This window comes from Atractosteus spatula, chromosome 8 (genome assembly GCF_055471065.1).
Source record: "Atractosteus spatula isolate fAtrSpa1 chromosome 8, fAtrSpa1.hap1, whole genome shotgun sequence".
Lineage (NCBI taxonomy): Eukaryota > Metazoa > Chordata > Actinopteri > Semionotiformes > Lepisosteidae > Atractosteus > Atractosteus spatula.
The window spans coordinates 17,721,035-17,748,767 of record NC_142713.1 but is presented as its reverse complement, the minus strand read 5'-3'; the positions used below and the strand labels follow the sequence as shown (position 1 = coordinate 17,748,767).

At 36.7% G+C, this 27,733-nt stretch overlaps 2 protein-coding genes across 3 annotated transcripts; one reads left to right on the top strand and one right to left on the bottom strand.

The window, feature by feature from the left end:
- On the top strand, positions 1-18,832 carry ttc38 (tetratricopeptide repeat domain 38). Its single transcript, XM_088924032.1, has 14 exons — positions 1-66; positions 843-920; positions 1,468-1,549; positions 2,148-2,319; positions 6,653-6,826; positions 8,214-8,289; positions 8,802-8,921; positions 10,124-10,183; positions 12,092-12,130; positions 12,944-13,025; positions 13,981-14,146; positions 15,586-15,745; positions 16,604-16,677; positions 17,522-18,832. Exons 1-14 carry the CDS (start codon positions 37-39, stop codon positions 17,613-17,615), a joined length of 1,407 nt encoding a protein of 468 aa, XP_088780158.1. The 5' UTR covers positions 1-36; the 3' UTR covers positions 17,616-18,832.
- On the bottom strand, positions 13,063-27,592 carry tspan33b (tetraspanin 33b). 2 transcript variants are annotated; one of them, XM_088924034.1, is made up of 8 exons: positions 27,404-27,592; positions 24,634-24,691; positions 23,786-23,913; positions 23,292-23,366; positions 22,747-22,842; positions 21,294-21,422; positions 19,237-19,398; positions 13,063-13,309 (listed from the first exon to the last, which is right to left on the bottom strand). In XM_088924034.1, the coding sequence occupies exons 1-8, from the start codon at positions 27,497-27,499 to the stop codon at positions 13,193-13,195; spliced, it is 861 nt and encodes a 286-aa protein (XP_088780160.1). In that variant the 5' UTR covers positions 27,500-27,592; the 3' UTR covers positions 13,063-13,192. The 2 variants fall into 2 exon arrangements, with proteins under 2 accessions (XP_088780160.1, XP_088780159.1); XM_088924033.1 differs by lacking the exon at positions 13,063-13,309 and adding an exon at positions 18,449-18,581.
- Between the last annotated feature and the right edge of the window lie 141 nt (positions 27,593-27,733).

Genomic DNA, 27,733 nt, shown 5'->3' with positions numbered 1-27,733 from the left:
TTTTCTCCAGCAGGACGGAGGCTGAAAACATTAGAAATGCTTTCCGCTAGTTTAAGAGACTGCAAGGTAAGCAGCTCTGAAAATAATGCACTCTTTCAATTATATATTTATTATATTAGTAATATCCTTGTGAAATCACTATTTGATTCTCCCACCTGTTTTTTTCTAATCGAAATTAGATAAAAGTGCGCACGATTTTTTTAATCGAGAGCCGATATAAAAGTGAACACGATTTTTCTTGTTCTTTCACTAATTTACTAGAGCTGTAAAGTCTCTACGAAGTAACGTTTTGCTCTTTTTTAGTGTAATTTCTTTGTTATCGATTCACATTTTCGTATTACTTAAGTGTCTAGATACTATGGGGCAAAAGTCAGTAAGGCACCAAACAACAACCCGACTTTTGCCATACTCCAACTGATACTTCAGGTCAGAGTTCACCCACTGCTCTTAATCAAATCCAGTTAATCGACTGCACATTTGGTCTTTTATGCTCTTTACGTTTTACATTAAAGTGGTGAACCTTGTGACAACTTGGGAATGTGTTTTCGAAAATTGGATTTATTACATCTTCATACATCCAGGCTAGCATGCTGATGAGATATACTACAATATGAATTGTAGGGAGGTCTTTAAAAAGTCCTTAAAACAGGCCAGAATAAATTATTCTTGTAACAAATCAGAGACCAAGTGAGTTCTAGAACAAGAGTCATGCTGGTGCAGCAAGCCTTTTTTTTTACAAAGAGAACATTTTTATTGGTGTAATCTCACTTTTCTCGCTGTGTAAACAAAGGTGAATCTGCGTTCTGTGATAATGAAATGAAACATTAACTTGTTCTTTTTAGGCATGGCAATCTGAGGGTCTTCCTCTTTCCACTACCAGCAATGAAGCCTGTAAATTCTATGATGCCACACTTTCACAGGTACAGCACCAAAGTGTAGTTAAAACATTTCTTTTGCAGTAGCCTGGATTTAGGTGATGAAAATACTTGGCATATACTTCAATGTAATTTCTGGTGTGCAGCACAAATGTAATCGTTTAGATTGTCATTTTATATTCGGCATGTTGAACGAACTCTGTGTGACACTGCTCACTGTTTTCTCCAATTTGTACATTCAGAGCAGCCAGATTCTCAGTTTTGATGAACACACTAAAATAAGAATTGCAGGCCTCTCTTTGGGCATTTTTGGTGTCTGATCATTTAAACTCTTCCTCTGTTGCACACAGCTAATGAGCCAGGTTCATGAAATGGGCTGTGGTGGGTTACTTTAGCATAACTTCCCAGCCCAGCATGATCAACATTGAGGGTTCCCTCTACTTCAGGATTGTGTCCTTGAACTACTGTGGAACACTGTATACTGTATACTGTATATAGCCTTGAAGGGAGGATGAAGAACTGGGAGAAGCAGAAGTCTAATCAAAATTATTCTGTGTTGTTTTCTGTTTTTGCTTTGATTTCTAACCCTCAGTATGTGGGATGGCGCAATGACCAGACTCTCGGAGGAATAGAAGGATGCCTTTCAAAGATACATGCAGCTGACCCAAACTTTGGTATGTAGGGCAATGGGCACTTGATGAAGTTTTTTTTTTACTTTCAGCTTGTAAATAAGCTAGAATTTACAGAACATACAGGGTTTAACCTTTAGCCTTATTGAGTTTAAAAGACCTTTCTGACCTACAGTGATCCCTTGGTCAGAGGTGTGCTTGAAATATCAAGATGATCAAAGGTCATATATATTTGAAGAAGGCTGTATTTCTTTTTTTTGCAGTATTAAAATCCTTACCTCCAATAGTAGTAATTGGGATTCCTTTCCCAGGGCCAATTACTCTTTGCTTCTTGTGGAAAGTGGGTTTTTATGGGATGTTTTGGTGTTTTATGGGAGGCCAGATGCAACAGGAATGAGAGAAGAGGATCTCCTGAGTCTGAGAGTTGAAGCAAGTGGACGAGTGAAGCATGTCTGGGATAACAGCATAATGAAACCCGTTGAGGCTGAGTAAGGGCCTGTGTGTAGCTGGAGGAGTAATGAAGTGATGTGACTTCACTAGCTTAGGTGTAAAAAAAAAGTTAGGCTTTTAAGAGAGTTGTTACCTCGATACTTTTGGCTTGGGGGTCTCGTTAAGTGGAATTTGCTTTCTCCCTACCACACAGTGATGGGTCATGTGATTGGAACCGGCCTGGAGCTGATTGGCACTGGACGGTCAGTCCTGCTGGATGAAAAACTGGCGAGTGCTGTCAGGAAGATGGTGGAGCTTTCAAAGTCCCAGCCCCTCACAGAAAGGGAACGGCTTCATGTGTCTGCAGTGGAAATGTTTTCAAAAGGGTCAGTAAGGGTTTATCTAATGCTCAAGTACTTGTTATTTATGTTATAAGGAAATTTGTGTGGCTTTTCTCCGGGTGCTCTGCTAGGTTAGTTGGCCTCTGGGAAGATTGGCCCTGGTGTGAGTTTGTGGGTGTGTCTGTCTGTCTGTGCCCTGAGATGGACTGGCGTCCTGTCCAGGGTGTCCAGGGTGCTGTTGCTTGCCAAAACAGGCTCAGGCTCCCCTCCTACCCTGTATTGGATGAAGCAGTTAGAAAATGGATGGATGTGTAAATTACCAAAAATATTAATCTTCACACATTTAAAACTCAATTCGGACAATTCAAATTTTAGGTGGGTAGCTGCGTCAGCGTACGTAGGCTGCAAAGGAACAAGTAATAGGTTTATTCCATGCTGAAAAGAGAAGAGAGAAAACAACGTTTTGGCTGTGGAGCCTTCTTCAGGTGTTTCTACCACCTGAACTACTTCAGCCTACATCTGCTGCGACCCACTATGCCTTCCTCCAAATCTTTTTCTAGATCTCTTCGTCATTCCTTCTCTTCCTCCCTGGGTCACTTGCCCCCCTCTCTTACAAACCAGAATTCCGTCTCTTCACAGCGATCTGTTCCAAGACCAGGCTTTCTAACCACCTTCTATTCCTTTACAGATGTCGTCAACATAATATCATTCCTAAAGGATTTCACTTGAAATTTAATACTTTTAAATTTTTTTCTTTTGACTCTGACACCACCCAGAGTAACACTCAGAAACAATTAAAATTTTATTCTTTAAAAGCAAATCTTTTTTATTGACTCCTATAAAGACATTGAAAACCGTTCTTGGGCAAACCTTTTAAAAGAAAACCCATGGAATAATATGCACAGACAAATGCAAGGTCATGTCCTTGTGACATGATCATGTTACATGATTATGATATGAGAGAGATAAGCTAGGGAGATTAAAGAACACTTTATACTGCAAAAAGTGTTACAAATAGTTTTGTCAGCATTGCAGTTCAGCTAGATGGAAGTTGGAGATTAGTTTCAGAAAACTGGACTACTAACAAAGACGGAGATTGTTTCTGCTGATTTGTTTTTAAATTTAATTATAAAAAGGCCTTCAGACTGCAAAGCTATTTTTCCAGTCCTGATTGAATCTGAATCTTTCATTAATGAGTTATGGATTTCCTGGTCGTACTAAAATAAAGGCATTTTTCAGAAATAGAGTACATGCCTCAAATATGTAAAGGGGACTTAACCAGAATTGAATATCACTATAGGTAAATCTTAAATGATCGATTACTGATGCCATTCATTTTCAGATTTCTTAATTGAAATTTTTATTTTTTTTAACAAAAAATGCAGGCTGGAATCAGGGTTTTAGCTGTTGCATAGAAAATAAGAGGTTAAATATTAGTGTGAAAAGCTTCAGTTGTCTTAGAATATAGACAACTTAAATTGAATAAGTTATATCAGATACATTTCGGGCTTTTACTGATAAAGTAGAACAGGTTTAAGCACAATTATATCACACGCAAGTGCAGTTAAGGAAATTAATGCGAAACGTTTCAATTTGTCTTTGAAATGTCTTTGGAAAAGTTGGAATGGAACAATGAGACATTTGACTTAGAACTTGCATACAAAAAATATAACATTTCAAGTGGTCAGGAAAGGGGTATTTTCTAATTAAATGGAAAATAAATCAGTTAAAAACATCCTGTACCTAAAAACCTTTATTGTTCTTGTTGCACACTTCTAACTTTGACTGATAAAACCCTAGAAAATATAGAAAATACCGTATGTCAAAGACGTCAACAGGAGCAGAATTTTGGAATGTACACAAAGCTTGTGAATTACAACATAAAGTTATTCTTTTACTTATAATTAAAAACAGGCTATAAGTGCTTATGTTTCCTTGTGCGTTGTTATAATCAAAAAGTGATGAAAAAGTAAAGAAGCCTGGTAAGATTGTGAAATGGGAGGAAACAGCGAGCTGATTGAATAAAACTAGGCTCACCTTCTAATTGAAGGCAAGTTGTCTGGGAAATGGATCCTCAAGTGGCTTTCACAGTAGAGGTGATGTTTAAGAGTGAACTTTTTTTGTTTTCATTTATGTAAATCCCAATCCCACAGGGGAAAGAAACACAGAAGCAGTTACAGAACAGAATAGACACGTCTACCCGAGATACACTCAGAAACACAGAGTGAAACATTCTTAGACAAGAAATCTCTACTGAGCTACTTTATGTCCAAGGCTTTGAGTGTAGCAGAGCCCTCTCTAAGTGCTGTTAGTCTTGAAATTTCTGGTTGAAGTGCAGGTAATGTCATAAACCAGTAGTGATGGTAATTGTCCAAGCAGAGCCCACTGCTGGGTTTGGCTTGACTTGAACTGGCTATGGTACACTGGTGTGATGTGCTCTACTGATGCCTGTGGCTTTCCAGGCATGATGAGTTTGTAGTGCAGACATTTGTTGATTCAATACTGGGTGGGATTTGAAGTGGCAATTCAATAGAGTTTCTTTTTAAAAATCAAGCTTCCATTAACTAATGACAATTTTAATAATTTTAGTCAATAGTAATATTACCATACATATTTAGTTCTAAAAAATGTTCTGGTTCAAGAATCATGGTTAGAAAACAGTATTGCTTTCTTGTCTGAAAAGATTTTTTAACAATTTTATATTGAATTTTTGAAGTCCTAAAGGTCCTTTTGAAAAATGTTTCCTGATGTTAAATTAAATTTCACAATACACAGCTGCTGGTGTTCCTTACCAGAACTTGATCGTGTAACATCCTGTAAGCGCAGCACAGAGCTGTACTCTTGGGGCTTCAGAGGAATTATCAAAAAACAATTTTGGTCTTTTTAACAACACAAAGTATAAAAAACAGTGCAGGATAAAAAATATTAAATTCCTCGGAGATGCAGTGTTGGAAAAAAATAAAATAATAAAATATGTGGATTCTGGATTTTAAATGCTTTGGATTTAATCATTTTGATTAATTATTTATTCATGATTGACTATGATCCACTGAAGTGGATTTGACAGTTGCATAAACATTAGTGATTAGCTGATTGGGTACAGGTTATTTAATTAGTCAAGACTAAAAAAGAAAATATTAAAGAAATACAAAAAAGAACCAATTATCTCTGCTTAACAAGAGAAAGACATCCGTATATTGGAGGCCAGACTAAATCAGCTCACTGTCATTTAGGGCTGCAACAAATGAATATTTTGATAATCGATTATTCAGGCAAATATTACAAAAATTCAACGATACAACTTCATACACATACACACCTCAACTTTTTGTTGTACCCGCTTCATTCTGACAAACCACTCTGACCGTTCGAACTATGGGTAGCTTATCCTGAGGGGGTGGCGCTGTTTGTCAGAACACCGTTCATGCCACTTGCTCAAGCATGCATGTTGTACTGCCATGGAATGCTAAATCAACCTTGCATATTCTGCCTGTTACGGTTTTATCTTTTGTTTTAAGAAAATGTTCCAACACATTGCTTCTTTTTGTACTTTCCGCTATTATTGCTTTTTCGTCTTCAACCTGTTCTATTGTGACGACTCTCTTCAGGTTAAGTTATTAACTCGCTGGAGGTTGGAGGCCCGTTTGAAAATATAAACGAAAAATCGACAACCAAAATATTTCTTGACCATTTTTTATAGTCGACAGTATCGAATAATCGTTTCAACCCTACTGTCATTTGCTGCCTGGCAATTTCTAACCTGACAAGAGATTATTGCCACAGTACGTCAATGACAGGCCATGATCTTGGCAAACATGAGTAACAATGTCTTGCCAAGACCGACACACAGTCATGCTCTGTCTTCGTGATACTGTTGGCCTTGACGGTTCCACTGCATTAGAAACATCAGGTCACAACACCCCACACATCAGCAGGTCAACTGAGGGAAGGAATCTAAACAGTCTTCATTTGCAGATCAGGTGACTCATCTTCGGTGTTCACTGGCACGGTGGTCACAGGTTGTGACTTTCCCAATAGACCCCACTGTGGGTCAACTCTTTGAAAATACTTTTTCTGATGACAAAAGTTAATCAGCATAAAATAATTACCCATTATGTCAGTGCACCTACTACAAAAAATAAGATTTTCATGGTGAGAATTATAATTTAACTGTTACTGGAATGTTTTGCACAAAGTGATGCATTTCTTTAGAAAATCTCGGTAGCTTAGGTCCACATCTGTTTCAGAAAGAATATGAGTTGCTCGTACAAGCCAAGCAATTTTGCAGGTTATATATTTTTTAATACTTTCTACATTTGACGGTTAGGGAGAATTGCAATGCACTGCGAATACTTGTTAACTAGAAGTTGTGTCTCAGCTCTTTCCCTAAAGCCTGTCTCTTCTGGGAGGAGATACTTATGGATCATCCCACGGATATGCTGGCGCTCAAGTTTGGCCATGACACCTACTTCTACATGGGCCGCCAGGCTCAGATGAGAGACTCTGTGGCCCGAGTTCTTCCACATTGGAAGCCTCACATGTCGCACTACAGGTAGAGTCAGAGTGAGTACTGTTTCACAGGAGGGGGAGCTGCTGCCCTGTCCTTTTAGCAGTGGCACAGGACCGAAGAGAAAACAAAATTGTTCTTTAGAGCTTTTCATTGGGAGAAATATAATGTTCTTTTATCATTTATTATAAGGCATCCTACAGAGCTGCAGAGGAAAATAAAAGGCCATACAGATTTTGTGTATGCTGTCCTCCAATTTCAGACCACTTAGATAAAAACATCAGCTGAAGGGTTTAGCACAATACTGTAGATGGAGAAATTGAGCTGAAGATGTCTGAAAAGGAACTTCTGCAACTTCAAATTGACTCCAGCACAATATACTGTACCAAGAGCCTGATAAGTAATAAAAATGGCTGTTGTGTCCCAGAATTACAGTTCAGACCTCTCCCTGGTGTATTTGGTAAAATCATGTTTTGGGATCACTTTAAATATGATAGCATTTTGTCACTGATACCACAGCCTTTATTCTGTCTTCCGCAGTCCTAATTGTGTTAGGACCATATGGTGTGCTGTGCTGATATTTGTACTGGAGTTATTGTAATAGGAAAATCATTATAACCGTGGCCTTTTTCTCTCTTAATAAACACATCTGCTCTCTAAACCAGTAGCTCCTATCATCTGGATTTTCCATTTATTTTGTTTTTGACTTGTGGTGTGCCTTGTATGTTCTGTGTGGTTCCTGTCTTGTTTAATTTGCATGTTAACAACCTATTTAAGTACAAACCTCTATTACAGATACACTGGAGAAGCCATCTAAAATATATACGCAGTTATATGAGTTCTTAAAACTATTTAAATTCTATAAATACAGTTTCCCAAAATGCTTTAATTCTAAACTGAAGGCTTTTGTTCTATTGGATTTACTAGTCATTCAACAATAGTAAAACAAAAAATATGGGATACCAGGATAGTATATGCTGAATAACCACAAGTTTTGTTGCCAGAGAAATCATCTACTGTGAAACCCCCAGAATATGCTGTTTGCTGTCTCCGGTCTGCAGCATGTTTCTAATTTATAGTTTAGCCTAACAGTTTTAAAAGTGGACCAGTATTATGTGACTTGAATATTCTGTCTTCCAGACAAGCCAAACGGATGAACAAAATAAATTTTCAATGTTAGCTGTTTAAAGTTATATAAATTTCATTTGTAGATTTATTTGGAATGCTTGACCAGCTGTATTTAGACTTTGCTCTAAAACCTTTTTGTGTTTTATTAGTGACTTCTGTGTATAAGGCAGGTATGGATATATTACATGACATAATGACATGTAAGTGTATATTGAAAGACATATACCTTAAATATGCCAAAAATGAAAAACCACTTCAGATTTGTGTTCTGTATTTAATTAGGTGTATTTTTTTCTTTTATCAGCTATCTAAAAGGCATTTATTCTTTTGGACTGATGGAAACAAAACGTTACGACGAGGCAGAAAAGGTTGCAAAAGAGGTAAAATAGCAAGTTTTATTTAGTTGTAACCTTTCCCCCCCTTTTTTATGTAGAGGCAAGGCAGGGAGATGTGTAAGAAAGCTCATTTCAGTGTAAAGGACATCATCTTTATTTCAGTTTTGTAGCTGAAGCATTTTAAATACCTTTGAATAATATCAAGGTTTTTTGTCTTTAAAGTGTATCATGTGGCAAATGGACAGTACTTTATTCAAATTAATTTCTGTTTACTAAAACTTATTCCATATGTTTTACTATTTATACCATATATTATTCAGTTATCCCATAGTTACACTAAATAATAAAAAATCCAAACCCTTCAATTTCAGTAGTAATCACTGAAATAAAATGATTGCGTTATGATTGATTTGAATTTGGAAGTAATTGTAGTGGCACCAATTGTACCAAAATTAAAAAAAGAACACAGTTTACAGTATGAAGAGAGGTATGTAATGGAAAAAAGCACTCTACAGAGAAGGTAAACCTGCTTGAAAAGACTCCTCCTATTACCCCAGGGCCTGGCTCTGAACCCAGGGGACGGCTGGGCTGTGCACACTGTTGCCCACGTCCATGAGATGAAAGCTGAGGTGCAGAAAGGGCTGAAGTTCATGGAGCAACGAGAGAACTACTGGAAGGTGAAACTTGAATAATATTTCCAAGTATGCCTTTGCAACTGTCAGTAGGTCATGGGTTTAGCAGACTGGGCTGCTTATACCCTCAGAAATGTGTGAACGTTCTGTTAATCAAACTTCGTGCTTTTTTATAGATAATAAAGTATATGCAATTGTATTAGTAGTAGTAAAAGCAGTGGTAGTAGTAATCCTTGCAGATATCTTGTCCCTTAACCTCCTATCACAATGCTAACAATGTACAGTGACCAAGAAATGGGCTGCAGTACCTGTTGACAGGGAAGTTGTTTCATTTAAATTAAAATTCTTTATTTGAGAATAATGTAGTTTAAAGGGCTTGTTCTATATATAATTTCTGTATAACAAAGTTACGCTTACACATAAAGAGTAATGTAATAAAATGCAAATAAGTATACAAAAATTTCTTCTGAATCTAACAAAAATAACTCAATTTTATTACAAAGTTAAAGGGGAATTGTAACACTGTTTTTCTGTCTCGCGGTTAGAAGGAATCAGCACTGATGAGAGCATTTCAAACCACAACAAAACTAAAATGTACACAGTAACTTCTAAAACCTCCAATTTACATCACAGAATAGATTAAATTCACAGGTATGCGCAGCGCCATATTCTGTGATTCAGAATGAGGTAACAAAACGTCCAGTGATGTGAAGCAGCCTTATTACTTTGTAAACAAGCTGGCTTGTAAATTCAGGACAGTTCTGCCAATAGTACTTGTTAACATGCAGATCACGTTGGAATATTTGTTGAAATGTCTGCTGCACATCCTGTACTTATTCGCTCATACTGTATGTCACATTACATTAGTCATTACAGTGACTAGTGAACAGGAAGGGCCACATCACATCACTCTTACTATCATCTGTGGTGAGACCAGTGGTTTGTGACAACAATGGCCACCGTACAGTAGATCCACAAAGTTCACCATTTTGTGTTTAATTTGACATTTGTACATTTTTTCTATGTTGTCAATTAATTTATTTTGTTACAGAGATTTAATAACCGATAAGAATTTAGTACTGAAGTTCCCGATTAATATACAAGTATGTGCTTTATTAAAGTGTTTACATCTGACGTTCAAAAGGTGTGCACGCATCCCTTAGATGTTCTGCACAAAACAGAAGTACTTAAACTGTTGATGGCATCTTTTAATATTCTTGCTGAAAATCCATTTTTATTCCCTTCAGGAATGTGATATGCTTGCTTGTCATAATTACTGGCACTGGGCCTTGTATTTCATTGAAAAGGTAAGATTTCTTGGATTTCTGGACTTCTTTCCAGCTTAACAATGTACATTACTTTGAAGACTAGCAGTATGAAAGTACACAGAAATAAAGGCTGGAGTTGCAAATTTGGATCTACAGCAGGGTATGTTACTGAAGTGGCGTCTCGAACCGAAGACGGTCCATTGCCTTGATCACTAGCCTCCTCCATCACATCCTGTCTCTCCAGGCATCTACATCAATTTCTGGCTTGTCTGCATTTTTTTTCACTAAGTCAAGCCATCTTATTCTAGGTCTTCCTCATGGCCTCTTTCCCTCAATATTCTCTTCTACTACTTCTTTTATTAGGTCTTGATCTCTTCTCATTACATGGCCATACCACCCTAGTCTTCTTCCTTTGACAGTAGCAACAATATCAGTGTCCTTATAAAGCTCTCTTAATTCTGTTTTTCCTTCTTCTCCATTCTCCATTTTCTTCAGTGGTCTACAAATCTGTCATAAGACACTGTTTTCAAAACCCATGAGTTTACTCTCCATCTTTTAGATCAGAGTCCAAAGCTCTGCACCATACAGTACTACTGGCTGGATTATTGTCTTGTATATCTTGTTTTTGTTGTTTGTGACAGCAGGTTTGACTTAATCATTTTCCCCATAGCAAATCTCGATCTATTTCCAGCCTGAATCCTTGCTAGAATTTCTTCCTCTTTACTATTTCCCTCTTGAACCACTCCTCCCAAATAGTTAGAAAATAAATAAACAAAATAAAGAAAGAGCCATAAGGAAAGTCGCAGAAATGGAAACAAGAATTAAGTCAGGCAGAAAGATCAATATTTTAGCCTACGCAGATGATGTAGTGCTCATAAGTCAAAGCGAACAGGAATTGAGAGACATGACAAGGGTTTTAGTGAAGGAGGCCAAAGGAGTGGGTCTAGAGATCAATATTGATAAAACTAAATACCTCCCTGTAAGTAGATGAGGAAATACAGCAGGATAACATATATACATAATAACATATAGATCTTTTTCATGGAAAGAATGTTAACCATCAGGCATTGCTGTGTATGTTTAACAATTTATATCTAATTGTTTGATCCAACGATCAAGTTTTCTGTTCTCGCAAGCTACAGAACATTTTTATATAACTGTAAAATTCTAAGTATATTCTTAAGAACTTGGAGTAGAGATTTTTGTAGTATCTGTTATAATAAACACAATACGGCCAATACCGCATATCTCGCTACTATACAGATCAAGGCATGTTGTGTTATTGTGCAAAGCTGAACTATCTTTATATTTATGAATGGGGTGTATCAAATTCAGTATTGCTCAGTGTCACATGAGATAAACTGTGGTATCTCAAAACAAAGGCAACACACAAAACACTATACTGTACCTCATATCAGGGTAGAGCCAAACGTAAAATCTGTTTTTTGTTAATCTGTTGTGTTGTCCTGGTAATTTTGATGAGCTATAGTTGCAGTTATCATTAATAAAATACTTAGGCAGAATGCTTTAAATTAAGAATCAATCAAAACATTTCTTTCAAAACAAAAATATTAAGGTTAACGCTTTCCACGCATGTAATAATATATTGGTATTTGTTCAAACTGAGTGCTATCCATAATAGAGGAGCAATTAGCAGACAAATATGTACTTTGATTCAGCTACTGTATATTAGCACTAATGAACTACCATTTGAACCCCAGCCTTGGAAATGGGAAGGTCTGAATCATAATGTCCATACATAGAATTTAATTCTGTACTGCAGAAAGAAACTGCCCTTACCAACCACTCAGGATATCCAACAGCACACTTTCTTAATCTGTACCAAATTATTTTTATGTTTTATTACCTGACGATGGCTCAGCAATTAAAGATGAAGTCACCTTTGTTTCAATGCCATATTCAGTTAATGTTTATCTTCTTATGCAGGGAGAATATGAAGATGCTCTGACAATATATGATAACCATGTAAGTTTTCTACAGCTGTACTTTATTTTTGTCACTGAGAGAGATCAAAAGAGCACGGTGGAAAATTTCTAAGAGAACCTCCATTGTGCCAGATGGACGCATTTTATTGTGTTTTAATATTAATTAACAGTCACAAATTAAAGCAGCATTCGAAAGAGATGTGGACTGCTTAAGGTTTTTGAAAACACAAATGTTGTGCTGTGATCTTATTTTAACTGTGTATACAATATATTGCAATTTTTCTTCATATCACATTTATTTTAAATACTATTTCCACATTCTCTGGTGGTGCCTGTCTTTTTTTAGATGCGAAGGTGTTATGTTAAGTGTGATTTTGCTGTATGATTTCTAATGGACGTTTCCATTTAAACTCTGCATGAAATACAATGAAATCTTGTCAGCACTGTTTGTTATTCTGAAAAGTACCTAGCAATTACTAGAGAATTCACACGGGTGTTCAAGAAATGAAAGATTGTTTTATCATATTTACAGAGATTCCTGGGAACAGTAAAGCTAGTTTATATGTCCTGTCTGCATCAGCTGTCTTTCGGAATGGTACACTATGCAATATAGAGTGATTGCTGTGAAATATCTTTTCAAATTATTTCAAACCAAAAAGGGTTCATAATCTCTTTTACATTATTCTTCAACCTTTAAAATGTAGCTTATTTCTAATAAATGTTACAAATTGTAAGTCCTTTCTCCTGCACTTATGATAAAGGACTTTTAAAACTGTTTTTGCCATTACCAGGAATGGTAGCAAAACTATGCCAAGGTAACTAATAAAGTGATGTAAACGCTCTCTTGCTACAGATTGCTCGGCGATGCTTATCTTCGGGAGCAATGCTTGATACAGTGGACTCATGTTCAATGCTTTACAGGCTCCAAATGGAGGGTAATAGTTTGGAACCTCTCCTTTTTTCTTGTGTGAAATGAATTGGATGTGGGAGCTGCATTTGACCTAAAATTTTTCTGAGTGGGGGAGATTAACACAATACAACATCAAGCACTTCTACACACGCCTGTCACAGTGGGACTCACAGTGGGACTCACCCACAGCCACTACTTAATTAGGCTAAGACAGGCCACAGGCAGAATAGTTGTGCTAGTTGATATTCTGAATTTTAGAAGGCAGATTTCCACTGTCTCTATCAGGAGTGGAACTTGGAGAAAGTGGTTCTGAAATGTAAAAGAGCACAGTAGTATCAGATACAGCCGGAGCAAGCTGCATGTTGCTCTGTGTCTTTCTCGATATGACCTGTTTTTTTTCAATAGATGTCAATAGTCAGTAAATACAATTGGCCCATATTCGCAAAACCTTTACATCATATGAAGACAACCACCCTAAAAAGTAGGAAGAAACTCCTACTATTACAAAAGTAAAAATAAGCATTTACATTTACCAACCTAAAATATATATATTCAATAATTCAACATCTTTGTATTATTTCCTCCCCCCATAAAACAAGTAGTAGTTTAATATGGCATTAAACATAGTGGGTGGGAGTGTTTTCCTGTTATCCTGCCTTTTGTTTTTGTAATGAAAAAAGTATGTTTTACTGTGAATGTGCTAATTTTAAGTTTTAGAAATACAGTAGATTCTCAATATATACAAGAAGCTATTCCACAGATAATTCTTTGTGTTAAACGTATTGAGTAATTTTCTTTAATTTAATACACTATTATTTTGTGACTTTTCCACCCCATATGAAATTGGAACAAATTACAAAACGTCTTCGCCTACAGGAAGTATGTTAAAACAGCCCTTTGGGCATCCAGTATACCGCATTTATATTGCTCTAAACCTGCTCTAGAGAGGCTCAGAAAAGTCACCGGACTTGTGTTTCTAGGTGTGATGGTGGGAGACAGGTGGAAGGAACTTCTGAACATCACCAGGCCTCACAGCGAGGATCACGTGTTGCAGTTCAATGACCTCCACTTCCTCATGACGTCTCTGGGAGCTAAAGATGAAGCGACAACTCGTCGTCTGGTGGAATCCTTACGGGAACTTGCAAAGTAAGCATTTTCTGTATCGATATGTGTACATTTATACCTGTGTATGTACACTACGCATATCTGACATTATGCAAAGGACTGCACCCCAAAATCTAAACCTTGCCTGTACTGTATCTTGGTAGTGGTGTACATTGTGCAGTCACAGCATGTTTTTTTTCATTCTTGTCTATCTGGTTATGAAAACTAAGTCTGTTTATGTATTCTGAACTTTACAGTAAAAGAGAGAAGAATTTTCTAGTTAACTGGTTATTAACCTTGTCACTGTTCTCATCGTAAAGTCAAACTCTTGAGGTATTGTGACAAGAGCAATCGTAATACCTCTGAATTATTTTAGTATTGTGCAGGGTTTATTCTGAAAGGTTTCAGAATAAACCCTGCACCTTAAGATACATTTTTAAGTTGGTTTCCTTTTAATAGCAAATAATGGAACAAATTTATGACTCCAGCCATGATGACCTTTGTTACCATTTGAAAAATAAAGTGCTTGCAATATGAGCAAGATTCCACATAAGACAATTCTCATAACATTAGTAAGAAACATTACTGTAATCTTTTTCAATTTGTATGAATTTGTATGCCCCGAAGAAATGCATTGGATGGCCTAAAGATAACTTTTCAAAAGTCAACTCTATGTACTCTGTAATGATTGCATTCACGTTTTTTGGAAACAGTGTTTTTTAGTGATCTAAAAAAGTGGTTTCTGTCCTGCAAATAGTCTGCATCATCCATCATTTCAATAAAGCCTCTCTGAATAGCTCTCTGAATGTCAGCCTTCATTAAACGCCTGACAGTAACAGTAATATGTTATGACATAAAGAGGCTTCAGATATCACATCGCATTGGGAAAATGGTTTAAATGGATTGTTAAAACAGGTTTTATGCATTTTTAGTCCTTCATTGTTTAATGTTAATGTAAATGAACTCTATGCAAAAAGATTTAGATTTAGATGATAAATTCCTTTTATAAATTACTGGAATACAATTTGCCCTGGACTGAAATTAATTACTGGCAGCTGGTATAAAAATGGGAGAATAGAATTATAATTACAGAATACTCAACAAGACTAAGTTCAGCAAAGATACTGTCTAATTTACTATAATTATTTTTAAAAATTCAGAAAGCATTCAATTTATAGTTGCATTTTGTGTGGATGGTTTAAACTTCAGATAGTTTCTTTCTGGGATTTGGCTTTTTGAATGAAATGTAATTGTTGGACAGGGCTGAGCCTTGAATGAGCAAAATCAAAACAAAACTGTGAAGAAAAATAAATGTCTCTTGGTAATATTAAACACAGTTTAAAAAAAACCACGATGACGTCTGATGGACATTGCTGTTCTTCTTAAATAGGTGAAGAACAAACTGAGGATAATCACCCACTACCCACAGTACTAGTTCAGTCACTGATGCATTTGTGGTCACGCTTTCCTCTTCTGTCTAGATCTCCTGGCGAAAACTACCAGCACCAGATGGCTCAGGACATGGGTCTGCCCATGTGTGAGGCTCTTGTTGAGTTTGACAAAGGAAACTATAGCCGAGCAGTGGAGCTATTGCTCCCTATTCGATACTCCTTTGGCAAGATAGGAGGAAGTGATGCACAGGTAATTCAATAAAAAATAAAATGTCAGCATTTTCTCGCATGCACTGCAGGTAGACCTCATGTTTGAACTCACTCTGTGTACCTTTCAGTATACAGAGTGAAAAAGAGTTACTGCAGGGTTTATACACCTGCCGTCTTTGCTCACAGCAGTAACACTTGAACAGCAGGTAGAACTGCAGGTGAACTAGAGCTCGCAGTACTTTTTATGCTGGAATCTTTTGCATATATTAAATAATGTTAGTGCAATGAAATAGCATTTCGACTAGGTTGCCAGAAATGACTAATGAGGTGTTTAATATGCAAATAGTATTCAGTAAAGATAATTTCACTGAATGTGTTTTAATATTGGTGATTATGAAAAGCAGACTGTAGGGAGGGCAGTCTGGGACTGGAACTGGAAGGGAGAGAGAGATGATATGATGTGCAGACTAACAAAGAGAAGCAACAGGAAGAGAATGCATGGTTGGGCGTCCTAGAATAGTTATCCAGAGGTGATTTGTCCATGTATGTCCATGTCTCTGTGTATAGATGCAGCTCAGGTTGTAAATTATAAAGATTTCCATTTTAGGTATACTGCTAGAAAAGTATATTATAAAACCACTTCACCCTGACATCTAGTTATCTTGGAATATAAACAGAATATATTATCTTGGTGACTGACCTGACTCCTTTCAATATTTAGGGATGCTCGCATTCTCTACCAGTTCTGCAAACCCATCATTAATTTGTGAAAAAGTCCATTCAGCATGTTCTGAGAGAGCAATATATGAGAGAACTCTGTAAAAAGACAAACATGCTTGTTAATACCTCACTGAGGTTGCTGAATGGTTCTCACTTAACAACAACTTTTTTTTTGTAGCGAGATGTCTTCTGTCAACTGCTAATTCATGCAGCAATGAAATCAGAGAATAAAAGGCATCAGAAACTCGCCAGGTCAGTGCAAAACCATTTACATTATATGACATTTAAATTTAAAAAAATGTTTTAAAATATTTGCAAATATGATTTGAACAAATTCAGATTTCGAACACTGTACTGCTATAGTCTGATTTATGATGAATATATCCAGAAGAATAAAGAAACCACTTTGAAACACCCTGTGTCAGAATGCATTGAGCACTTTATTAATACTCAATTAATAAAAAAAGTTACTCTTGTCTTTTCAGTCTGGCATATGTGGGGTTACTTAATAGTGAGATTGAACTACCATTTGCAGTATTTAGAAAAGACAGTTCTAACTTGTGACTTTGATTGATGTGCTAGCTCAGAAAGCTGTTTTATATAAATAAACTATTCAATTAAAACAGCAAATTGCTAATGTATTATTTTGGTGCAAAGCTGGAAATACAGTACAGAGGAAAGGATAAGTCTTTATTAGATCATGTCTTAACAACTTTCTGTTATGTAAACTGCCGATACTGTATTACTAATGTATTACTAAACTCCTCACAAAATTATTCAGATAGGCAACCAGAATAACTGATTTCCTAACAATAGTTATCACAGTATATATTCTGTCCCAACGTAATGCAACGTAATTGCATAATGTATAAATGTTTTCAGTCTTTAACAGGGTGAGCTCTTTATTATTAAAAGCAGTCACCACGATCACACGAAAGCAAGTCCCTTTCTATGGCAGATATTTGGTTTGAGCAAGTCATTATGATACAGTACATCAAGACCCAGAGTTGTCCCTTCATCATAAAAAGTGTTGTATGCCATTGGTCTTTAATTTGGGCTTTAAGTAGTAATGGGGGTGATATCTTTTCATTTTTAGGTGCCTGCTCATGGAACGAGATGCTTCAAGGCCTAACTCCCCTCTGACAGACAGACTGATTAAGAAAGCCATGGCTGTGCATAATTTAGATTAATTTACTCATCATGACTGAAAAGGCTACTTAATGTTTGGTAACGTAACTGTAAGACCAATTATATCAAAACCAGTGACCCTGTCAGCAGGTTGAAAGTTCATACTACATCAGTAATATACTGAGTTCTGCTGATTTTTTCAGTTCTTTTGATTAATAGTGTCACTAATCATGCTAAATACTTTAAACTATACGGAATAATTTCCCAGTACTAAATTTGCTTAACCAGCTTTTCTAATTTTTTTTACCTAACCATCCTTTATACCAAATCATTAAATTTTGAAGTTTTATTCATAGTAAAACTGCTAAATAACATTTTCGAATAGAAGTGTTTTAGCATTGAGTGTATCATACCACCGAATAACTGCACAAGAATGTTTTAAGTGACAAGCAGAAGGCTAAAAATTCTCCTCAGGGACTTATAGCACAGATTTGGCAGCAAAACTCCTGTCAATCAAAGAAAGAAACAGCACTTTCTTTTCAGGAATATCTGTTTTCAGAAAAAGAGGAAAAAACATCAGTGAACTTTAAAAATATGTATAAACTTAATACATTTCTGTTATGTACAATATAACAAATCACCAGAGATGGTAATTGGTTTGTAAGTATGTGCTAGCAACAACAGTGCACATGCAAACATCAGAGCATTATAATAGACAATATTTATCAACATAAACCAAGAACAGGTAAGAATAAGATGCAGCTCACATAGAAATAATGTAACAGCAATTCAGAGCAAGTGAATTGCTAATTCCTAATGTGCACATTGAATGCAGCATCTTTTGGTATTTAATTTAGCTGAACATTTAAAGAGAAATAACTTAGCAGTAACTGTCCCAGTGACAGAAATGTCCAGTTTAGTAACATGTTGTTCCCTTATGGAGCCATCACTGATTGTGCTTACAAAACGGAACCGATCTCATCCTGAATTTGGGATATTAGGATCTGTGAGAGAACAATTCCTGCAATCTGAAGAGAAAAAAAATCAAGAAACAAACATCAACATTGCAGGCAGCTAGTAAATCCAGACTGGAATGTGCTGACATTTAAACTGCACAGTGTGTATTAAATTTTAACTTTCTCATCAGTTTCATTTGAACTGCAGGATGGATTGCTGTATGTAGTGTATTGAACCACTGAATGGATGTGTAACTAATGTGAAAAAAATATATAGTGCAGAAATACAAAAATAAAACACTTGCTTTGGAATTATCAAAAAACATGTAGTGCTTATTCAAAGTTTTACAAATACATATAATAAGTATTGTAAGAGGACCTAAGAAATCTTGTTTAAACTCATGAAAGAAGAATATCGGCAGATTAGGCTCACTGACTTTAAAGAGATGGTGATAAATAAAAAAATTAGTGGATAAATCCACTGCTCTTTATGTGGATCTGAAGATCTGGAGGAGAATCAATGAGCAATCAACAAAGCAGTATGAGAATGAGAAAGTAACAGTATTTGAAAACAAGCATTCATGGCAAAAAGCCCTCGAAGATGACCAAGATGAAAAATCTCAAGTCACCACTACAGAACATTGTTCTCAATGGAACAAATAAATGTAGCAAATGAATTAGAGCTGGACTATATCGGTAAGACGTGTAATGTAATAAGTCGTCGTACCTGTGGAAGAGCCAGGCCCATTGCCAGAGCTCCAACCAGGAGAAGATGGGATTCTATCCATGCAACAGCTCTGTCTGCACATCCTGCTGGGTAGATAGACTTGGAAGCTTCTAGGAAGTTTTGACTTTGTACTCCAAATCCACACATTGTGTTAATGACAGCCTAGGGGAGGCAAGGAATTCAGAACAGTTGAAATGGGGAGAAAGTCATGTTTCAAGACCCCATTTGGTTCAGCATGAACATGTGACAGTATCCAGAACTGTAGAAGATACTGATTTCAGACATCTAAACAGTTCATAAATAATTAGTATTGTAGATTTATAGAGAATACATGCACATATCCAAAAATGTGTGCTTCTGCTTCAAATATGTTTATCCATCCACCCATTTTCTAACTGCTTCCTCTAGCTCAGGGTCACAGGGGAGCCGGAGCCTAACTTGGCAACCAACAGATGCCAGTCAATCACAGGGCAAACATAAACACACAAGCACAGATACCCAATTTTCCTAGAAGCCAATTAACCTACCATTATGTGTTTGGACTGTAGGAGGAAACCAGAGCCCCCAGGGAAACCCGTGTAACCATGAGGGGAAGATACACCCTCTACACAGATGACACCCCAAGTCTAGACTCCAAACCAGGGGTAGCAATGCTACCCACTGTACCACCCAATATATTCCTTATATTATAATAACTGGCTAAATACAGCTAAATGTATACAATTATAAATAAGATAGGAAACATTGTACATTTTTAGTACTTTCACTTGAACCTTGTTAACAGTCAGCCAGGTAAAATTAATATAATAATAATAATAATAATTGCTTACACTTATATAGCGCTTCTTTTGGACATTCCACTCGAAGGGCTTTTACAGGTAATGGGGACTCCCCTCCACCACCACCAATGTGCAGCGCCACCTGGATGATGTGACGGCAGCCACATACGCACAAGAACGCTCACCACACATCAGCTATTGGTGGGAAGGATAGTAGAGTAATGAAGCCAATTCATAGAGGGGGACTATTAGGAGGCCAAGATTGGTAAGGACCCCTACTCTTTTTGAGAAACGCCATAGGATTTTTAATGACCACAGAGAGTCAGGACCTCGGTTTTACATCTTATCCGACGGACGGCGCCTGTTCCTGTAAGGAATTCTAGTAGTCTAAAGAACTATGTTACATTGTGTTACTTTCGAGTGCCTTGCTCACTGAATGTGCAGAAATCTGAGAAAATAACTTTAGTATGTCACAACACCACTGAAAGCATTAGTTACAAAAATAAATTACCCCTTTTCATATTTCTTGACTTTGATTTCACAAAGCACTCCTAGAGTGAAACGTCCTAGATTATATTGTACAATGTGAATTATAAACTTGTCATCTTCTAGCAAGAATTACACATATTTCTCAACAAACTGGGGTAATAGTAGTAATATTCTAAAGGAGAAATGCCTAAAAGGAAAGACTGTTTCAGTACATTCAATTATTTTATCACTTCATAAAAAAGATTAGAGTGATTTGCTGTGCTACAGTAATGAAAATGCATTTCTTCAGGATACAAAACTTGGCTTCATCAACTGCAGTGCAGTAACAGCCCATCAACAGCAGATAGCAGCAACTGCTAAATCCAAGTCTACTTTTGATCTCAGACATTGAATCAGTTGATGGAAAGCTCTACAAAGACATGGCTCTGAAGATCCTCAGATGTGCAGTTGCTAAACAGAACTGCCAGATCACCCTTGAAGTCAGTCAGCCATGTTAGAGAACATAATGAAAATGAATTGGATTACAGTGTATGTCAATCCGATCGCAAAGAGGAGAGGATTTGGACTGACAATCTGACATCTGACGATGCTTTGTTCCGAGGCAGCCTTGAATCTTTTTTATGACAGACTCGACTCCCTCTTATCAGAGAAGATGGCACTATGTATTTTTCTGCAGCTACCCGTCTCCGTGAAGCTAACCCGACTGGTGCGCCCTGTGCTTGCAGAGGATTTTCATCTTTCGGCCGGGTCTAGGAGTGAGCGAGAATAAGGTGTCCTGAAGAGCCTTACTTCTCCGGGCACAGGGGTGCAGCAGGAGTAGGGAACCCCACACCGCTCTCTGCTGGGGTTCTCCTGGGTGCAGTTAAAGTACACGTTCCGTGACCAGTCCGTGTAGTTGTTCCAGCCGCAGCACCTAAACTGATGAGACGGGAACAGCGTTAAACAGGGAGATGCATGAAACCTTTCTGACATTCAAGTTGCTAATTTCACGGCATCATGGTTATCCCACATCTTGCCTTTACTGGGCAATACAACAATGGATTCTTAAAAAATGAGTTGAGAGACCATTATCTTCAACCTTTTCACCTGGTATGTCCTCTGGGGCTACTTAAGCACATGGAAATGTCAGTGAGACATTGTAAGAAATCGGTTGGTTTGGCATAATGTATTTTAGTCCCATATGTACTGTACTTCTGTTCTTTAAAAAGAAAATTGTGATTCATTCCACACAAGGAAAATAAATGCTTATCCAAATTAAATTTGGCATGTTTGTGTGAAGACCAAGATCATACCTGCTTAAAAATGTCATGATAAGTGGCATTCTGTTTGTGTTCTAAAGTCACATTGTTATAACATAAGATAAAGGGAAAATTAGTACCTTTCTTGCCACCTATCACAATAGAATGTGTGGATGACAATTCTTGACAGGTCATTTATTTCAGGATATTTTTTTACAAAACTCCTTTAGTTTAGTCTTAGGAATAAATATAGTTACTTCCTGAAATGCCTTTTCATTTAATCCTTCAATAAATTATGAAAACTTCCTGTTTTTTTTCAGTCATCTAAACTCTACAGTACAACCTACTCTGGATCAAATTGCCAAACCAAGGTTATATGATCATGTTATGTGGAAGGAGGTTGCTTTACAACCCTGAAATGAAGAGATCCACATTATCCAATAATCATCATTGTGCTATACATTTACGTTCAAGGTATACAGTACATTGCATGGCTGTTGGCTGAAGGGTGAATTTATCTGTCTGTTAGTGTCACAATTTGAGTTTTCCATTCAGACAATCCAGTTCTTTAACTATCATGAAATGCTATTATCAAGATCTAAGGACAGTATCAGTAACTCTTCTTACAGCAAGCTTATTTATCTTGTCTAAAGTGGACGATCAGGAAGAAACATGATTGGATAGGTTTGTTCATTATCAAACAAGCAAGGCTACATCAGTATGTTTTTGGACTGTGGGAGAAAACCCACACAAACAATTGTCTCCACACAATAGGGAGAATATACAAACTCTAGCATCCCAGGAATTGAATCCTATTGTGGTTCAATTGTGAGGCAGCAATGCTAACCACTGCATCACATTTCAGCATGATACTCTCATATATCCTTGTAAATTTGAAAGTACAGTATATTTTCAAAGCAAGTAGATATAATAGATCATGATAGACCCTGTGTTGTCTGAATCAGATGAAAAAACAATAGATTACTGTAAAGAAACTGCATTACCTCTTTCTGTATGTAGTCAACCAGGTTCTGTAGGTCAATGTCATCTCTGTAGTGCACTATAGCCTTTTTCACAAATTTCCCAAGAGCATCCCGGGCCTGGGTTTGCAAAAATGGCATTTAAAAACTCAGATCCAAAAAACCATTCCAGCTCCCCCCATCTCTACAAAAAAGAGCATTAGGTGTAGCATTGTGGGCACAGAGTCAAATCTAGAATGCCATGGAACAGACTTCAGTTTCTCACTTTCCAGTGTACTTCACACATACTGTGAACAGTGCAATAATATATGCTTGGGTATGGTAATTAATACAGGTTTCCTAGTGAGCTGCTGTTTCCTCATACACTGCAACATTTCAGCCTGTACCTTTGAGAGTCATTAGCAGAAAGTTAATAAAGAGGATCTAGTGAAAAGAAACAGTTGATTAGGAACGACCTAATTCAACTTTTGAAGTGAAAAGACTGTTAAATCATTTAGTGAAAAGATGTGAAGGAAGAAGGCAGCAAGACTTTAACTGCCTTTTTTGTCAGACGCTTGCGGCATAACTACCTGATCAGAGTAGAAAAATCCTAGCACAGCAATCGCCAGTTGAGTCAGAAAAACCAGAGTCAAACTCAGGGAGAACTGTGAAGATAAATAATCTGTTCATTATATACAATTGTATATGTACAGGGAGTTGAATTATACTTGTATTCAAAAGTCATGCACAAGATTAAAAAGCACTGCTGTGTCACTGCTTGAAAAACAACAGGATCAGTTTTTACTTCCTGCTGTGCTTTTACAACAACAGTGGGTTTAGAGTATAAGTTCTTGATATATAGCCTAAACCAGTGTAATTTCAAACATTTATGATAAAACAAAGTTAGGAAATACTGGCAATATTTTATTAATGTTTGCAGAAAAGTACCAAAACTTGGCAATACAACAGCATTGTGAATTCATATTTTTTGCTTTTTTGCCAGTAAGCAACAAGGCTGATTAATGTTCTTCATAGTAAGTATGGCAAGAAAAATTGAAACGAAGGGCTGACGTTAGGCACTCACAGTTTTCAGGAGTTTAATGTTCTCTCGCAAAGCTCCAATACATCCACAGAACGTGATGAAAAACATAACTACTCCCACCACAATCAGAATGACAGCGGGGTCAATCAGAAATGTGTCGCGAACGGTGTCTGGGAAATGGACACAATGAAACACTGCTGAGAAAGGAGCTTGTTCTTAAACAGACCCCTTTGACAAAATTGACTTTTTTTTTTGCACTGGCTTAGGCATCTGAGCTCTCTTGGAATAGGCTCCTTAGAGGTCACATTAAAGATAACATCAGAAGCAATGCTTTGAAAATGTAAAAATTAAGTCTTTAACGGAGCCCCAGTGACTACTCATATGCCGGAGGTCTGATTTTTTTAAAGCTGCTTAGGGCTATAAGAGTAAGGCAATCACAATTCAAAATTCAATTAAATTTGTCAAATAAATCAGGTCTTACTAGTATAAAAAGGGAAACATAAACGTATATATAGATTATTGTAAAGGAAAGGTTTTATGAAATACAGTAAAATATGGTCTTTCACTCAAACTGGATTAATTCATTAGTAAACATTTTATATTTTAACCCGAACTCATGCAAAAACTAAAGGAGTACACATGACTTCAGTAGCTGAACAAGTGAAGGTTGAAAAAGCTACAAAGCTTCTGATGTGTTTCTTCTTTTTACTTTTCAGAATGGAATTAACCTTTACTAATTGCTTTGCAGCCAACATGCTGATGTCAGTATCTGAACTCAAACTATTTCAGTTACTGGTTGATCTACATTCACATTTTTTATCTATCAGTTGTTATATCAGTCCCCAAAAACCATGCTTAACAAAATCGAAATAGTGTACGAGAACACTCACCTGTCGCTTTCTGAACTTTAGCGTACACTCCAATAGCAACTATTATTAAGGAAAATACCTGAAAAATAAAACCATACCCCATTGTCTTACACTTCTTTCTCTCATTTCCACGACATGCACAACACTCATGAAAATAATGATTTTTTTGCATGTGTAAGTTTCTATCTGTACGAATGTTCGCTTTCAATCTCTTTTTTGATACTACACTGTATGCATGGATTTTACAAGTAAAGATTAAACTTAGCAGTTTGCCAGAAAGATTCAATGGCTGTATTGTAATGATGTTTTTCATTCAGACCATATGTGAAATATCATATATCACATCTGACACTTTTCATAGCAGGGGCCTGCCATGTAGTGTCACGCAGCTTCCCATTCTACAATGGAGGAATGCATCAATGTTTCTTGAAACTTTCCACCATTACTTAGAGGTCACAGCAGGCCCAGGATCTTCACTTCCCACTGATAGGAAATTGGACAGATGCTTCATTTCTATTCATGGTGTTCCTCTATTTTTAGGAGCTGTGTGGTGTTCTGTTGCATTTCAGAAAGACTATTAACTAGCATGTGTTGCTGATGGAAGACATAAGAAAGAGCTAGAGCTGTTTCCCTTTTAAGAAAGGCAGCCTCTTTAAAATGAATGTTCAGGTGGGTAGCTGCATCAGCATGCGTAGGCTGCAAAGGAAATGTGACCTTATAGATATGTTGTGATATGTAGATAAATTAGATCTATATGTTGTCCTAATAATAAAACACACTCTTTGCAGTACAACATGGTATATGCTGGTACTCCTCAATAACATGAAATAGTGTAACTCTCACGATTGATCTCTTATTTATAATATCTTCTACGGTATTTTTTGTACCTCACAAGCATTTAAAGGTATTAAAAGCAATATAATAGCTGTTGTGAAGGATAGAGTAAATAACTGCAATCATCTCTACAGAAGAAGAGGGATTATATGCACTGATGTCCTGATGCTTAGTAAAACATTCACTGCCCTGTCCCAACTGATCGTGTCAGCCTAAAACCTCGACTGAGTCACCCAGGACAGAACAAAAGGCGGATGGAATGCTGAATGAGCGAATTCACTGTCTGTTTGAAATGAACAAAACAGAAATGTTGCAGTCATATTCTGTTAGGAGAATCAATTTAGATAACATGGGTCATACAAAGTGCAGGTTAATGTTTTAGATATTTAAAGACATGTTTAAAGGATGTTCAGTCTATAGAAGTATATGGGCAGAGCCCTGCATATGAAAATAATCAGTACTGACAGAGATAATTCATCTGTGAAAAGATAGGCTCAAAAACAAACATCTCTGATAACGTGACATTATTGAGGACGTGAGGCAGGTAGCCAAACTGAAATACTGAAATATTTTCAGTACTCAACTGAAATACTGAAGATAAAGTATGCTGCAAAATATATAGTGCAAACTCAGCAATTCTACAGACTAGCACAGAGCTGTTAAAAGCATATTTCACCACATATGTTTGACATACATTTGATGTGCAAATTACGAAATAAGCAAAGTGATTTTGATTCCAGCAAGCCTTTCTTTTCAATGGTCTCATACTCCTTTTTCCCTGTGAAAGCTAACATGCTTTTGGAGAGTTCAGCTGATAGCTGAAAAGGACAGGAGGCTTTCAGTGTTTGGCTGGGGACTCTTACTAGCCAGCTTCTGTAACAATTTTTCTTTTCTGTAATACTTCTCACACATGAGAAACATTTATGAGGTTGTCTTATAACAATGTGATCTGCATTGTGTTTTAATGGTCTACAGCAGAGACTTCCAAATCTGGTCCTTGGAGTACTGAATCCGACAGGTTTTCCATGTCTCCCTAAACCATAAACAAAGCTTAACTTGAGAGAACAGTTCATTTGTTTCAATTAAGGTTTAACTCAACAAGTTATCCTTTGTCCACAGCCTTCATTTGTTGATAATTTTAAGTGGCAGAAAACCTGCTGGATTCCTGTTAGCTGCTGCTTTGTAGCTTCAGTTGTTTTTTTGGGGCACAGAAGAGGACACAGTATGCAAGTGTCGAAAACTGAACCCTTGTTGTTTTGGTGGTTTCTTTCATGAGGTGACACTTTCAGATCAATGGGTGCCAAAATCGCTTTTTGTTAAAAAAGTATATTTATGGAGGTTCATATGTATGACACTACTAAATGCAATACATATACTGGGATTCTGGGTTATTTGTTCTTGAACCTCAAAGGATCGTTTGATAGGACAGGACTAGAATCCAGTGTGATTATCAGATACAAAGTACATTAAAAAAACTGTAGTATAAAAAGCACATTTCAAGGCACTGATAATATGATAGGAAAATTCATAGAAAATAAATGTTATTCAATTGTCCCTTTGAGAATCTTTACATTTCCCACTTTGGTAGTAGGAATGGCAGTTTTCATGCTGTCACAAAGCATTTTTAATTGAAGAAATTTTCAAACCTATTGATTGTGCTTTCTATAAAATCAATTAAAAGAGAAAGTGACATGTGATAGTCAAGGATATAGCTAAACAACACATTTAAAATTTCATTTTTTTCTAAACTAAATACAATACAACTACTTTTGGCTTCACATGAAAAGCACACATATGATTACCAAAAAGACAAAGTTTCTTCCTGTTTTATTTCACGTTTAAAAAAATGGGCATTTCACTTAATTTTTCTTGCAAACAAAATCCCCTGATATTTTTCTTCCTAAACATATACATGATTAGCAAGCACACAAAGCTTTCAGATATAAGTTACACTTACCCAGAACAAAAAGCTGAAGAAAAAGAGGAAATACCTTATCCAAGGGTTGATGAAGGAAAACGTTTCAGCACGATTCAGACTGAGTTTCCTGTCCATTTCCTTGGAAGCTAAAGAAAAATAAGCAGTAATAATTAATTTAAACTAAATTACAGGCCTGTAAACAGTTTCAGCTAAAACTGCAGGGGGGTAGGAGCTGTGTCATCTGTGTGTCATGCAAGTATGCACCAGAACTATCTCACACGCACTGGCTCGAGTTACAGAGAAAATATCTCTGGCTTCAGTGCAGCTGAATGGGTCTTGCAGCTCAACAGTATAATTTCCCTCATGCTG

Excerpts from the sequence above, each read along its gene's own strand:
- ttc38 (XM_088924032.1), top strand. The coding sequence starts at position 37 with ATGCTTTCCGCTAGTTTAAGAGACTGCAAG. Across the intron at positions 921-1,467 it reads ATGATGCCACACTTTCACAG|TATGTGGGATGGCGCAATGA; the intron begins GTACAGCACCAA and ends TCTAACCCTCAG. Across the intron at positions 14,147-15,585 it reads TCCTTACGGGAACTTGCAAA|ATCTCCTGGCGAAAACTACC; the intron begins GTAAGCATTTTC and ends TCTTCTGTCTAG.
- tspan33b (XM_088924034.1), bottom strand. The coding sequence starts at position 27,499 with ATGGACAGGAAACTCAGTCTGAATCGTGCTGAAACGTTTTCCTTCATC. Across the intron at positions 22,843-23,291 it reads GATTTTTCTACTCTGATCAG|GCCCGGGATGCTCTTGGGAA; the intron begins GTAGTTATGCCG and ends TTGCAAACCCAG. Across the intron at positions 21,423-22,746 it reads TTGACTACATACAGAAAGAG|TTTAGGTGCTGCGGCTGGAA; the intron begins GTAATGCAGTTT and ends CCGTCTCATCAG.